The 15,801-nt window shown below is 52.0% G+C and overlaps 1 protein-coding gene across 1 annotated transcript in view; it reads right to left on the bottom strand.

Moving 5' to 3' along the window:
* Positions 1-10,678, bottom strand: part of LOC131207533 (G protein-coupled receptor kinase 2) — a 53,662-nt gene extending 42,984 nt beyond the window's left edge. The window contains exon 1 of the mRNA XM_058200152.1: positions 10,553-10,678. Coding sequence (XP_058056135.1) covers positions 10,553-10,604 — 52 coding nt within the window. The 5' untranslated portion in view covers positions 10,605-10,678. The remainder of the gene's footprint in view (positions 1-10,552) is intronic.
* Between the last annotated feature and the right edge of the window lie 5,123 nt (positions 10,679-15,801).

Below are 15,801 nucleotides of genomic sequence, written 5' to 3'. Positions count from 1 at the left end.
ATCGATCGCACAATTTCAAGTTTATGCTCGTTTTAAATCTGATACTGCACTCTTGCCTGCATTGTTTTTGGTTTATTCCATTCGTTTGTGAGTTACAGGGTGTTAACAATGGAAGCGCAACAAAGAGAAAATTCGATATATTTTACAGTTTTTCTTTGATAATGGCGAAAATGCAACCCACCCCACTGAAATTTTGCATCGTGATGTGTTGCCGTGCAATTTTGGTCACGTTGACCCGTTTAAGTTTTTTTCATGTTTAAGTTGCACCGGCAGATCCGCCGTCGAAAATGTCGATAAAATCACAGAAATAATCAAAGTTGATGGGCATGTTAGTAATCAGAGCATCGACCAGGACCTAAAGATTAACCATCAAACAGTTTTAACCCATTTGCATAAAGCTGTATTCACGAAGAAGCTCAACGTTTGGGTGCCACATCAATTGACCCTGGAAAGCATGATGGATCGAATGTCCAGGAACTTGGTTGGGATGTTTTAATGCATCCACCGTATAGTCCGAACCTTCTACAAAGCGATTGACACCTTTTTCTGGCATTACAAAATTTCCTGAGTGATGAAAAACTGAGATCACAAAAAGATTGTGAAAACGGATTGCTAGAGTTTTTAGCCAATAACGACCAAGCCTTTTACAAGAGAGGCATTAATGAAGATTAAAAAAAACTTTAAAACAAATTTTCCAACAAAATGGTGCATATTTGACGAAAATCGGACAATGGAAAGTATCTTAAATAAAGTTTTGAAATTCACGTAAAAAACGTCCTTTCCTTTTTAGCCAGCCTTATATTATTAAACCAATTAGAGGTTAAATTGCAGAAGAGGTTTAGAGAAAAGATGAACATGAACCATCAACACGAAGAGATGATATGAACATGTGAGAACGTTGAACTATTAAACTAACCGATCCGACGAATACGGTTGAATTCTGAATTTTTAGCACCAACACGAAGAAGTGCTTAAATAATTCCGCGAAACTTTTCCCCAAAATACAACAACCTGCCGGCGTGAGACACCAGCGTGAGCCAAACGTCACACGACTCCTCCTTTAAGATCCGTTTCGGACAGAGCTGTATTAATTATGCGAACCATAGCCCGAGTGAGTGCGCGCGCGTTAACGATCCGTTCTAGTGCGCTTCGTTAGGAAAAACTGTCCTAATGATATTTGTTACACGAAACGGAGCGCGACAGCGCCAAAAGGTGTGCCGCCGCCGCCATCGCCATTCAACCTCCAAATCAAGTTCACGTTCGACGTCAACTGCACCGAGAACTCGCGGCCGACCGTCAGAAGTGTACCATCAGCTGCGGTGAGCACGCGGCGACCCGTCTGGTGAACGAAAAATCTTTAATTCATGAAACCACACTTAATTATCCGCTTCTCAGCCGATCGGCGGTACGGCCCTAAAACGGGCTGCTGCGGCTCTGAGCGATAGCCTCGTTCGTTCTTGGGAGACGCGGCCAGCCCCCGCCGGCCGTGTGACAATGCTAAGCTTGTCAGATTACTCGCTGTTCGGTGAAATAACGATGCATAAACCATCTTTTAACGGCGATTTAGCAGCGCCGAGACGGAGAGACAAGAGTTGAATTGAATAAGACGGAGCTGCAGGACATTATGAAACATCGCATGAAATCGGAGCACCCCGGCGTGTATCTGGTTCTGCGCTGCAATACCTTCACGCCAGCGATTGATCTTTTCCTCAGCGGCAAAAGCTGGGTGATTGATGGACATCTGAGACGCCACGATCGTAACCGATAGCTCTCGATGCGCCGCCAGCGTCGTCCGTGTGCTCCCACTTTGTTGCATGGCCAGCAGTACAATTAAGGAAAGACGGCGGCGGTGGTGGTAGCGGCAGCGATGCTATGCTCGATTGGACCCGATATGTTTAATTACTGGTGCGATTCTACGGATGACGGAATTCCAGCGAGCCTCACCATATCCAGACACACCGCACCGCAAGGAGTGTTCTCACGGTGCGCGACCGTGATGGGCCACCATGCCGGGGCCAAGTCACATCAATGGCGCAGCGAGCGAGCAATCCGTAGCCATTCACTGCCATTCCGTGCCAGGGGTGTCTTTGCGACCAGAGAGCCGGTTTGGGATCCCAATTCAAGACCTTCGGCGGACAAGGGAAGCTACTCGGCTCAGGCCGAGGACTGATTACACACCCAGCCCAGCATCATCGCCCCGCGTGTCCTTCGAAGTCTCTTTTCTTCCTACACCTGGGGCGGGCTGACTGAGGCACCTCGGGGACAGGTTTCACACGGTGTACCAATGCTCCGATGCTCGTAACCTTCGGTTGACACGCAAAACGCACCCAGAGCAATCAGCCGGACCGGACGGACCATACAAAGTTGTGAACTCGGAAGCGGATCGAAATAATAACCAGAGTATGGACGATCGTCCTCGCGCACGCGCACGCCACCGTATGTGTGCCTGTCGGTCTGCTAGCCTGCCGATGTACTTTTATGGTTATGTGGATCGACGACGGCGATGACGACGACGCGTACACATCGGTTATCAGCGTCACTCCTCAATCTCTGACGCCACTCCGGGCGATGCCTCTTGGGCGAAGGTAAAATATGTGTCGGTTCTTGACCCATATCTCGAGCAGATCCACAGAGCGCGCAGAACGCGTGGAACGCAATAACTGTTGGAGTTGAAGTTTGCAGGTTTCATTCGCACCATCATGAATCGCAGCGGTCGGGCCACCAACTCTAAGACGTAATATGACATCATCATCGGTTAACTGATCAAAGTTCAGTCACCAAAACACACACGCCGAACGGGTGTGCTGACCGATAAAAAGCATATCGCTATCGCTAGAGGAGGCCACCAGCAAGTCCTGTCCTTGTCGTGGTGGTCTCTCTCTCTCTCTTTTTCTCTTTCTCTCTGTGGGTATTTTTTGTTGTCCGAATCCTATCATCAACAAATTCCAATCGTTCCGGGAGTTCAATGTCAACGATGCGATTCCTCGAATCCTGGAAAGTGGGGTTTTCTTCGTCGCTTGACAAGTTTGCAGAATGGCGCCACATTCCTCGTCCGTTCGGAGTGAATAGTTTTCCCCTCGGCAATTCGTAGTTGCAGCTACCAATTCCAACTCCAGCAACTCCTGCGCTCAGCGCGCCCGTTGCGCAATCGCGACAAAGTTAATCGAAATTTCTTTCGTTTCAGTCGACAAGTTTCTGCACCCATTTCGGGAAGCATGAACCCCTTGGTTGGCGGCGCTGGAATAGAGCTCAAAAGAAAGTGGAGTCATCCTCGCGAGTCTTCTCACAAAGGAGGGCACACTCAAGAGATCCTGGCCAGTGGTGCGATGTAGAAGGGTCTGCTGTTCCGGGTACTTGGCAGCCGCACCGCATGACTCTCGAGCAGAACACGATGATTGAGCAGAAGTTAGAGCGTTACTCCACCCGCGACTGTGGACGTAGTGTATCTGCGCAGTGATGTGCAGGCGAGTGGCTACTTCCGATGTTTATTTTGTTGCAATCACCTTTACCTTCACGAACACAATGAAAGGACGATGGGTGTCCATAATTAATGCTATGTTTACAGTGCAAATGTATCCGAACGAGGAAACTCATAACGTAATACCCTGGTTTGGATCTGATGACATTGTGAAAAAAATGATCCATGTCCAAATTCAACATTCAACCAGCACTCGAAACCGCATCCAGGCGAGAGTCAGAAATGTAGCAACGTTATGTCCGCTCTGGCGCCCTGTCGTCTAACGTCTGGACTGTCCTTAGGAGGACCGACAACAGACAATCGAAAAACGAACACATTTCGAAGCGGCAAGTCACCAAAAAGATGAAGTTGTGATTCCGCAACAAATTGGCACACATCCTCCTTTGATGCCTACCGCCACTGGAGTCCGACAATTCGGCCCGACGCAGAGAAAAAAAATCCCCCAAATCCTCTGTCAACTACTCCGCCTATGTATACGGGGCTCTCAATCGGCATCGAATCATACACTTCCTGTTATTCGTCGCCCGAAAAGTGATCGACGAAAACCAACAACATTGGAAACGGCTTCGACAGGGGTGGCGTAATTCCATCATTCAGAGGCTTGCGTGCGTCGGATGGTTGTAAAAATTAGCACCAGGCGCCCCGCCACACCTCGCCGGGACGCTTCGCACCGGGGCGTTGAAAGTCAACACTCAAATCTTGAGCCAATCAGACGGCGTGGAGAGAGCTAAAAACTCATCGCCGCCCTACAAACGTGTAACAAGCACCACGACGACGACGTCAAGTGAGCCCCGCTGACGACGTCAATGGTGATCGTGCGCCTCTCGATCGTGCCCAAAGCTCAGCCAGCCCCGGTGCTGTGATGGCATGTGATCGACACGGGCACAGCCGACGGTTACTCGCTCACGATGGGCACCCATTAACGTTTATTTGCATCGCCAGCAACGGGACGGGTCGGACCGGGCAGGTGAATGGCGCGAGTAGCCACCCCTCACAGCATATCTCACCCCCGGGTCGGGCGCCGCGTGTCGAGAAGGTGTTATAATTTACTAATTATAAGCAGCATCTCGTTACGTGCAGCGGACCGAAGGCGGTCACTGCGACGGCAGCATCCGTTCCGAGCGGTGCATCATCCATCACTGAAACAAGCGCCTTCGAGGCTGGCGACGGTAGTGCCGGCGTCACTTGGTCACTCGGCTCACGAACGGGACCTCGTCCAATTAGGGAACGGGATAATCGAATTTGAAAATGTGAGAATCAAATTATCATCCGACGGACCGTGTGATGGTTCGGTCTCTGGTCACACTCTGGAAGCCGCCGCTCGGTGCACCGAACGAGGCGCACATCCGGCAACACGAGCCCCCATGGTGGAGCGGGAAAAATCGAAGACACTATTGTCCTGTGGCTGTGAAACGAGTCAGTAATGTTCACGGGAGCGTGGTTTCCGGGCGTAAGTCCTAGGTGCTGGAAGTTAATTTCGTTCACTTGACCGACCGACTCGACGCAGTTCTTACCATTCCTGCTTCACGAAATCAGTGGAATATGGTGTACGGCGGCGCACAACAGACAACACAGCCCCGTCTAACGTCATCGTGTTCGCGAGCCGCTACACGAAGGACACGGGGTCTCTACACACATTGCTGATAATGAGCAAGGGAGCCATGATTACCGCGCCGCGCGATGTGCTGAATTCGCGTTCAGCTCGAACTGGTCCAGGCCAGTTTCAACCGTGAACCGTCGTCGATGCCGTCGTTGGCGTAGTCGGTGGCCGGAGAACAGCCCAACCGGGTTCAAGGTTCATGGTACAAAGATTGTACAGTATTGAGAGCATCATCACGGGGGGAAAGACCATCAACATCAAGAAAAGGGAAGAGTCGGTAATTCACAAGATGATAGTAATTTTCATTGTAAGTAATTCAATTCAGTCTGACAAGAATAAAAACAAAAACTGTAAGCTATAAAATTAATATCCGATACAACCTTGTGTATAGGTTTGCTTCACACAGATTTTGGGGCCTTTCTTGGGCGGCTTTGTTAGGACTTAATTCAAAAAGGTAGGACTACTAGGATTTAATTTAAGATTTAAAAGTCAAAGGACAGATTTTTTTAAGAGTTATCGGATGGTTACGTATCAATTGGTGTTCGTATCGGACTGCATTAACTGTCTCGGTGCTTCTCTAATAGTTTTTAATAGATAACACTCAGCTAATCCCACCCAAACCTTCCCGATCTCTGTGCTAAAATAGTGCAACACAATTTTCAGAAGAATCGCTTTTGTAACGATTAAACTTTGTGCCTGGGAAGGATGTGATCTGTACTGTTTGGTCAACCCAATGACCATACATAATGGTAGTTGTTTTGTAAACAAATTAACCCTAGTTGATTGTGGAGACTTAAGGGTTAAGTGTAAACCACAGTGGACAGTGATAATTGTTCCCAATGCTTATCTCCACGTGGGGTTCACGCATTCAGCGATCATCCCAAAAATAAAACATTCTCACATTAAGACCCATCAAAGGTTTGGGGGGAAAAATCGATTCCTCTGACTAATGTCACCAAAATCGGATGGATAGCTCAGCATTTAGGAAAAAGGGATCCTTCGTCCGTCCCTTTGTTTGCGCCACTTGCTAATTCCATAACCAATACGCGCACTCCTGTTGCTTCAACCGCCCTCCTGTCCCGCCGGGCGACAAATCTGGCGAGCGCGTATCACAAACAAAATCAAATTCCAATCTCCCGGTGGGACAGCATGTGGCGCAGAAATAAATAGCCAGGGCACGACAGTCGGGGCGCTCTACGGGGCAGCGTTGTTTGGGCTCTCCTCTCGCAAGATAAGCGCAAGCATGATGGAATTGCCGGCGGTGGCGTTGGGCGTTGCGGGTTGCGCGCTTATCGGACGCGCGCGGGCTTATGCTGTCAGAAGGTCTACCGATGTCGACGAACCAGCGACAACAACAAGGGAAGGCGAGCTTGGTCTAAAATGAAATTATAAATAAACTGCGCGCGTACACGGGGCCTGGCCCCCCCATAAAAGTTACCCGAGTGCGCGGTGGTAGATGATGGTGATGAATTTAGTGGAGCATCTTGTTTTTTTCTGGAGCCACTTCCCTCACGCATGAAGTAATCGGAATCGGGAACCGGGACCGAAGCTAGTGGAACCACATCCTCCGGTTTCCGGTGCAGGGATCAGCAATCGGGATTTAAAATGCCAATACTCGCATGCAGTCGTGTTTAGTTCTTTCCGATGCCCAGCTCTTCACAGTCCTCAGGCACAGAACTTTACTTGCTCCGGTAGTGTACTTGGGGCGCATGAATGATTCCTCCAATCCACATTCGCCTTGCAAATGCACGCCGAGCGACTGCGTTAGATTGCTCGGTGCAGCGGAATGTGTTTACGCGATGGCGGACTGACTGGCTCATCGACTTCACACGAGAATTTCATTAACCTCACCCAAGAACGCCACCTACGCGCGAACTTCCGCCGAACCAACCACCGCGCGTTCAGCTTCCGGCACCCGGGGTGGCTGATAAATTGCCCGACACCCGCGGCGTCCAGAGACCAGCGCGGCGAAGGTCGGTTCGGTGTCTGTGTGTCTGTCCCCGGGTTGTTCATAGTCCAGCGCCAACGCCCGCGATCCCGGCCAGTGTCAATCTGAAGGGAAGCGAAAAAAAGCGGCCAACGAATCCCTCCGTCAATCTGTCAAAACAGCATAACCACACAACGTAAACAGCTTCCTGCCTGCCCCGCCCGGTTGACAACTCCGGGGCGAATGTATAAAAAATAACAAACCGACCCCCGCCACTTGACTTTGGCGGACGGAAAGGGTCGGTCACCATGAGCAGGACACTACTACACGCCCCTGTTGCTGGCTACCACACTACCTACTCCCAACTTCATCTTGACACCGGTGCGCGGCCGGCGAATGACCCACGCAAAGGTTACCCACAGTTCGTCCGGCTGTCCGTCACACGCGAGTGTTGCTCTGAAGCGGGCGGGCGGTCTTCGGGATCGTCTTGGAGGTGGTGCGCAGGGCGCAGCTATAAACACGACACGCTTCACGCGCAACAGACAACTTCATCCCATCCGTCAGTCCGTGTTGGAGTGCCGAGTGGCCTTCCGCCGCGGGAGAGACAACTGTCTCTCCCATGCGGATGATCTACGCCACCCGGAATCCCTGATTTCTACGCATCAAATTCAACCCCACGTCACTTTCAGCCAGTGCGCAGCAATCTTAGTCGCCATTCCTTCGACGGAACATTCAATTCTTTAGAACTGATAACATAGATGAGGCCACCAAGCTCTGCGACTCTAGTCCTCTAGCTGAGACAAGATTCGGGGATGTTTGGAGCATATAGTGCTACTCCTCCAGATCTTCAAAGTAACAAAGATTAAAGCGCGGGAGAGAAAGAATTACAGAGTACGAAGAACTGGAGCATCTTTTGAAACGATTCCTCGAGGACCAGAAGTGTGATTTTATTGACACCTCGCCGGCCAACCTTACAACTCTGATGGAACTTTCGGCCTTTAATCGCCCAACAAACCAAACAACGATCGCGCCTCAAGATGCGGATGGATCTCATTTGTTCTCGCGCTGCTGCCCTTGGTTTGTGAATCTTTCTTTCTCTTACCCATTGGCCCAGGGTTCTTTGCAGCTAGTTGTGTCAGGGAGTTAAAAACGAGAAGAACAAGAAGTTTAAAAACGACGACAGAAGAAAGAGGTGCGTCGGACCGCCAGACGTAACTAGTGTGACGTCATCCCCAGGACCGAGTATCGAGGGCCACTACCCCCCACACTCGACGGTGGAGGACGATCTGTTTGAACAACTGACTGACGACGGAGAGAGAGAGAGAGATCGAGAGAGAGTTCTGTCGAGTAATTACGTCGCATACACTTGAAGGTGGTGAAGTGCGCCGTGCGCGCTTCCGTCATCACCATCCCTTGCCGTCCCTTTTCTCTGCCCGGTCTCCACTGCGGGTACTGTCCCGGATGTCGGCTTTCCCGGCGGTGTAGGGCAAGGCCAAGATAACGAACACCTTTGTCGAAAGACACGCGCCGTTTCGCGGATTTGCCGATCGCGGACTCAGGCGCGCCCCACAATCGATAGCTTTAAGTGAGGCGGCGACCTCGACGACTGGCAAGTGACGGTGTTGCACTGTTTGCGAAGCCCGAAACTTCCGGTAACGGTATACGGGGGGGTACGTTTCCAATTTTTATTTTTATTTATTTGCTCACTTTAACGGCACACGGGGCAAGTATGGAATCATCCGCGAACGGGTGCAGCAGCAACAGACGAGCGGAACTAGTTTGTAGGACGTTTACGACCGAACCAATCAATCGGACGACACGGGTAATTCCCGTGGGAGTTTTGTTGCCCTCACCAAAACGCGCTACCCTCCGGGGAAGGGCCAAAGGTTGATTAAATTTTAATTGATAGTAATGGATTGCGTTAGATTTGGTTCCAGCCTTCTGGCGCACGTTGGCCAACAACCGTTTCTCACATCGTCGTACATCGGCCAACGATAATCGTAATAAATTCGCCACCCACATGCTCCAACTGGCGCCACCGCCAGCGTCGGGCCCACAATGATCATTGTGCCGTTCGCCTCATCATGCCTGGCCCTGGCTTCGTATCGTTGGAACAAACATTCTGTCCCTAAACGCATCATCGGGCTTTATGATAGTTTTCATCGCCCCGGAATAGATATATTCCCCGGACGGCACTTCGATCCAAAACACCGCATACCGGCTGCGGGCTGCCAAATGTGAAGCGATTTATGTAAATTTTCTACATAACGATTACGATAACGAGCGGACGGGAGACAAACATTGTCAACTAAACTTCCCACTCAAGTAACTCGAGATGTAGCTTCCAGCATAAGCGTTTGCCGGTAAGGCTTGGTTTATCTTTACTATTAGAACCGAAGCTTGCGCAAGTGTCAATACGGCTATAGCGCAAGAAGTATCGAGCGACGAAACGTTTGCAACTACGAGACTAATAAATTAAGGGCAGTGTAACTAAGAAACGCACGGCAAACAAACATGATTTAATAGAAGATAATATGCTAATCGTAGTCATTTGCTTTCGCATGCCAACCTCGAAACAACCAATTTCAGTAACATCGCACCAACACTCATAAATTTCTTATAGTGGAGTTTGTTAAACTGATACGATTTAATGAACCATCGTCACGATAATGTTAATAGCCAGATTACATGCTGATATCTGCGACTGTCGTGGGATAGCGCGTAAAGAAAACGGTGTGCCGCTTCCATTTCCAAATTCTAATGATAGTACGGAGCAACCTGCCTGAACGTTAACCATTACACACTGTGCCAAAGACGCCATTCTTACTGCAATCATTTCCTGCCCGTCCGTTCGAAAGGACATTAGGCGCGCTACCATGGAAATGTGCCGGTAATCAATTTAAATGGCTCACCATTTCGTTAAGCGCACGTGGAACTAATAGATTCCTATCCCAGCGGGCAACATGCTGAGGGCGGCCGCCAACACCACCGCGCGAGCAAAGCAACCGCCTTTTTGGGGGCGATATTGATGATCCTTTCCGTTCCGAATTCCAAATCAATTGGTGGAACATATTTTCCCCTATTGCAAGCAACACCAAACGGCGGCCCGGCCAAAGTAGCCGAGCCGCACGGACGGAATGCACCCCATCGTCTGGCCCCCGGCGGGGGACGGGTGGTGGCGTGCGCTACCGTAAATGATGTTCCAGCCAAGGGGCCCGCAGATAGGAGGAGATAAAAAAGAGATACAACCCGAAACCTCTCATAACCGACCGGCGGCTATAAACAAACAAACTGGCCCCAACAAACAAACAAACCGACCGCAACAACAAACGAATCGAGTCAACGAGGTAATGGACAGGCCGGTAATTTGGTGTTCAGTCTTGGTTTGTGTTTTTTTTTTCATTCCCCCTCGGGTACGGGTGCTTCCCGTATTCGCGTGTTGCTTATCCGCGCGAATCGCTAAAAATAAGATATGCTCTCTCGCTCGCACTCGGTCTACGACGCCCCGGATAGGACGCCCTCCCCCTCCCTCCGGCGGGACTCTTACCTTCTCGCGCCTTCAGGTAGACCGTATTGGCCACAATGTTCTCTAATTCCATTAGTTCCAGGTTGGCGGCTTTTTGTTGTCAGAATGGCGACCCGAAATAGAAGCTCCGCGCACAGGTTGTTGCCGTTGGTCACGGGATGCGTGTGGTGGGCGGGAGGGCAGGTTCCGTTGCTGTTGGGTGCCGCCGCTACCTCTACCTGCCACAGACCGGCGGGCAAATCTCAGCCGCGACGAAAGTGTCCAGACGGGCGATAGATTTACCGAAATTCTTTACGCCCGCGCCGAGCCGAATGTTTGGAAGGTGGCGCCACGTTCCGCTGAGCTGCCACCACCGAGAGAACACGCGCGGCACGCGGCACAGACCGGTTGCGCGCGCGGTGGGTTGCGTTCGTGTGGTTCGTGAGCGGTATTTTTACTTTGGCAACACTTTCACTCTACACCGCCGCGGGCCGCGTTGCGCTTTTGTTGTTCACGAACCGTGAGCCACGAACGTGATGTGTTCCGGGCCAGAGGCGGACGATGGTGGAAATCGCTCAACCAGTGCACCACTTAGAGACGCGCAGCACACGCTGGGCACGCACGCGCCTGGGTGCTGGACAGGACACAACACCACGGTGGGCGCACAGCAACTTGACCCTGCCCCCGGGACCACGATCGTCGACGCGCACGGTACGGTGGCGCTGGTGGTACTGTGCTGGTGGCGGTGGAATGTCTTCTCGCCGAGGGACGCAATCTTTTGAGCGATGTTTGTGCGATCGAGTTCCTAGTGGTGGGTCTGCGCCCTAGACCATCGCTTCTTCTCGGTCCCCTCGGTCGGTCCTGCGATCCGGGTGCCTTCGATGATTCAGTGCGACCATTCCATATCAGCGAGCAACTACAAGAGACAGCAAAAGAAACTGTGTTAATTACCTGTCACTCCAAATTCCCAAATCTAATTGAATAACCGGGTTATAAATTCAGTAACTTCAATCCTTCCTTCCGCTCAAACCAGAGCCGGCCCAGGGGCGACCCCCAAAAACACACGGCATGCAGCTGCTTCACATTAAACAACCATTAGGACGGAAGTGTTCGCCACTTATTAGCCTGACCACGGCGTACGGCGATGCAGACAGGCAGATCCCTTTGACGTCACGCACGCCACCGCAAGACGACGCGGAGGCGGTGCGCCGGCAGCGGGGCAGAGTCCTTCAAAGCTGCCATATAGTTTGAATATTTTACATATGACAATGTTATACACAGGTCTAATGCCCGGTCGGACACGGTCTTGCTCCTCGGCTGCTCTGTACCGAGAGCACACCACACATCGGACCTGGGAGCCAACAAGTCGGCGCGCTACCGTCGATGGGCACACCACTGTCGGAGCATATACCACCACCACGAAGGTGCTTCATGAACCGGTCCGGCCTGCCCCGGGACCGAGGGCAGAAACCCATCAGCTGGTGGTGACCACCGCGGAGCACACGTCCTCTGCTGCTCTCCATCGCCGACAGCGACAGGTTCACCTCCTAGCGGCCATCGCCACCATTGCCAGCAGCGCTGGCCGCCGGCGGCAACTGGAAGGTTGTACTGATTTATCTATTTTTGAAACCTTGTCAAAGTGTCATCCAATCTCGGTGTGTAGAGCGGCGAGCGGGCATAGTCATTCCGCTCCGAAGGTGATTGGTGTGTGGTGGCGTGACGTGACGTGGAGTGCAATCTGCACACTTGGCCACCACCACCTGCTGCTGCTCCGGTGTTTACATGCGCGGAATGGCCGTTTAGCACCCGCCCATCGCACGAAGTCTGGCGAGATGCTGGACGGCCGGACGGACGCGCTCACCAGGTGTGCGAAAAATTTACGACCAAATCTGGCCGAGAGCCGCCTAACCCGCCACCCCATCACGGTTGGGTCGGGTTGAAAACTCGTACAACTCGTTAACCGCTCCGGGGTCGCCGGAACGAGCCACCGTACATGCTGAAATGAGGTAATCACCCGAAGACCCGATGGGACCCGATGTACTCCAACGGTCTCCAGGAGACCAGGCAATCAAAGACGTCAAAGGGAAAGGATTCCAATTGGGTCGCACGACGACCGTAACGTATCGAAGGGGGACCGCCGAGAACCGTGAGCTTCTTTTTGCCTTCGAATAACCGAACTATTGCGGGCGATAGAGCTTTGATAACGACGGGCACGCGACATTGGCGCGTTGACGATGCCACTCGCTAATGCTTCACGACGGTGTCTAACCCTGAAACGCTCCCGTTCACCGGAGCAGCACCTCGGGCAGTGTGCATGCCTAGCGCGGCCGCGAGTCAATGCCGGTGTGACCATAGCGTGTGGCTGGGGCCCGCGGCCCGTTTCGGGGTTTGAAACCGGGTTTGGCACACTCGAGGCCTGTCGCCGCCGTTCGGGTTTGCTGCAGCACGGGGCCGTGCAAAAACATCACGCACGCTACGGGCGCGGCGCGGGAGCAGCATATTCTCTCGTGGATGGCGTTTGCGCCCCGCGAGGACCGGGGGGCCTAAGGGGGCTGCAACAAATGCCAAATACCGACAACACATGCACACACACGCACACGGATAGCGTAGCGAGATGGGAAATATGGCCACCTTGCAAACGAAACCAGTTTCACGCCAAGGTGCACGAGACGGCACACGGTTCAGCGAGTAAGCCACCGAAGAATCTGTTGCCAAGGGTTGTCGCCACCGCCGCCTTGATGCTGATGTGGAACCGCGACCGCGAGCATCAACTCCTTTTCGGTCTTTCTAGCGCAGCCGACGGAAGCGCTCCCCGCGAACGGTGGCCCTCCTCTCGCCCAGCTGCCATTGAACGGCGTGCGATGCTGCGCCCTAATCTTACCACCGCGCGACGTGTGGCAAGGGGAGGAAAAGTCTCGGAAATTGCCTTCGCGGCACAAGCTACTAAATAAAAACGCAAACACTCCAATTTCGGAATGAGGCTACGGGAACAGAGATTCGCCGCACGGCAGCGGCGGCGGTGACGGAATCGGCGGACGCCGGGAATCGTATTGAGACGTCGAAGAACGGGTGCCTCGGTGGCGCCGTTTGGTGGTTTTACAGGCGGGGCGCGGCGAAAGAATTAAGCTGATCGACAAGATACGAGATGAAAGGCGCGCGTCGGTGAACAGGCGGTCGGTAAATTCGTGGCGGACCCGACGACCCACGACGGAGAGCGAGAAAAGCGCCAATACGGAGCGAAAGTGACTCCAAACCGTTATCGAAGTTGTGTATCGCACAGTTGTGGAATAAAAAGTAATCACTTAAATCCCGCAAAATGATCCAGTCAGCAAGGCCCCTCCGGCGTGTTTGGAGGCCACATAAGGGAACACTGGATGCTGGACCCGTCGGGGCCCCGTCGTAAAACGTTAAATCCCTGGCCCGGATCTGGAGCTTGCTCCAAATTACCTTCCGTGTGCGCGTGATCGTTTCGCAATGCCCTTGGGGGCGGATTTGTTAAGGAGCTGGTCGTCGGTCTTTTTCAACCTGGGATCCTTTCCTGTCACTTCTGTCGCTAAAAAGACGGCCCCAAGGCAGCAGATGTGTTTACACGGTGCGTAGCTTAACCAGGCTAATTATCGAAACAATATGAACTCACCGGTTACTTTGTTTCACTAAAAACTCAAACAGCGTTAAGCACTAGCAAGCCACAAGGCTTTTCCAAAGTATTTTGAAAGGCCCATGCTCCGTTTATGCTCTATCCTTGATGGGGCCGCGATTATGCAAACCAGCCGCAAAACCCCTGTGCCGGTTGGCGGAATTAACCAAATTTGCATAGAAACCTCAGCGGGCTGGTCGCGCAAAAAAGTTCATTGCTCCCGAAGCGAAACCGTCCGGGGACTGCTTGCTGCGCCTAATAATAGGGATAAATGGCTTCTCAATGAAGTAATTGCCTTCCCCTTTACTTCCACCAGCCCCAGCAGCTGGAAAGGAAAAGGTAAACACTCGCGGCAGTTAGTAGCAATTAGCGCGGCACTCTATTGTGCGCCGCCATCGGGGAATAATTGTTTCCTTAAAAGTGCACCATATTCGTGGAGATTCGTTTACAGAAGCAGACGAAAAAAACAACCCGAATTCCGTCCGCTTTGTGGCTCCTCGGAGCAACTGAAGAGTTTTCAAACGCGCTGCATCGGTGTGCGTGGCCACGGCGCCGAACGAGATGAATCCCGCGAATCGCGATCGTCGCAAACGAAATCTGTTCGCTGGTGTGCGTAATCGGTCGAATCTTTTCTCACGTCCTACGCTCCTACGCACTTTGCTCTTCGGCAAATGCCAAGCAGAAAATAAAACACCAAACTCTGCGCTGCCCAATCCAGCTGTCAACGGGAATGGCCAACCACTCTGCAGGATTCCAGCGGCCACGGGAAGTGCGTCTCGTTTTGCAGGTGACTTACCATTCCCAAAATCCGTTCCTAATGTTTCCGTCGAATCACTTCACAGCGCGCGGGTGGCGTTCATTTCCCAGATTCATTCGCTGGCCACAACAAGGGTGTGGTGGTGAACGGCAGACACAGTAAGCGAAAATGCATTCCTTGCGGGCACCGTAGAGCGCGGACACTATTTTTCCCCGAACAATCCGTTCGCACTGACTCGCGGATGCTGCCCGTCGGCCGACGACTCTCGCTGCGATACTCCGACGGAAATCGGGCCGTGTCACGGCGAACAAAACGACACAATCTCTCAGCTCTTCTCGTGTCACGGGTTTTGCTCTTCTGTACCTCGTACAGAACCCCTATGACGCACACTGGGACACCGAAACACAATTGGCTCTTCGCATCACCGTAAACAGCACCGACGAACACACAACAAGAGCGCGAGGATGCCAAAGTCACAACTCACAATCACAGCGCTCGACTCTGCTGAACTTGTCGGTCGCGAGGAAATAATTATTGTGTGCTTTTCGCTGGTCACACTTTTCGGCCACTTCGGACGGCGAACTCACTCACACCACCGTACGCGCCCGTTCACGCACACGCGCGCACGCTTTGTTCTCTCGCGAGAGAGAGAAGAAAGAGAATTGTTGCAGTAAAATGGCCGAACGAAAATTTTCCCAACCGTTCGCTTGAAAATTTTGTTTGAAACTCTTTCCAAAATTTGTCTCTGAACTTTCTGACTAACCTGCTTTTTGCGTTTTGCGTTCCCGGGATCTGTTTTTCTCTTTTCTCTCTGTATTTCCCTTTTCTCTCTGTACTTCTCTTTTCTCTCTGTTTTTCTCTTTTCTCTTTTCTTTTGGTTTAGGTTCGCAAACCAAC

This window comes from Anopheles bellator, chromosome 2 (genome assembly GCF_943735745.2).
Source record: "Anopheles bellator chromosome 2, idAnoBellAS_SP24_06.2, whole genome shotgun sequence".
NCBI classification, from domain to species: Eukaryota; Metazoa; Arthropoda; class Insecta; order Diptera; family Culicidae; genus Anopheles; species Anopheles bellator.
Note: the sequence above shows the minus strand (reverse complement) of the source record. Positions and strands in the feature narration are given on the sequence as shown.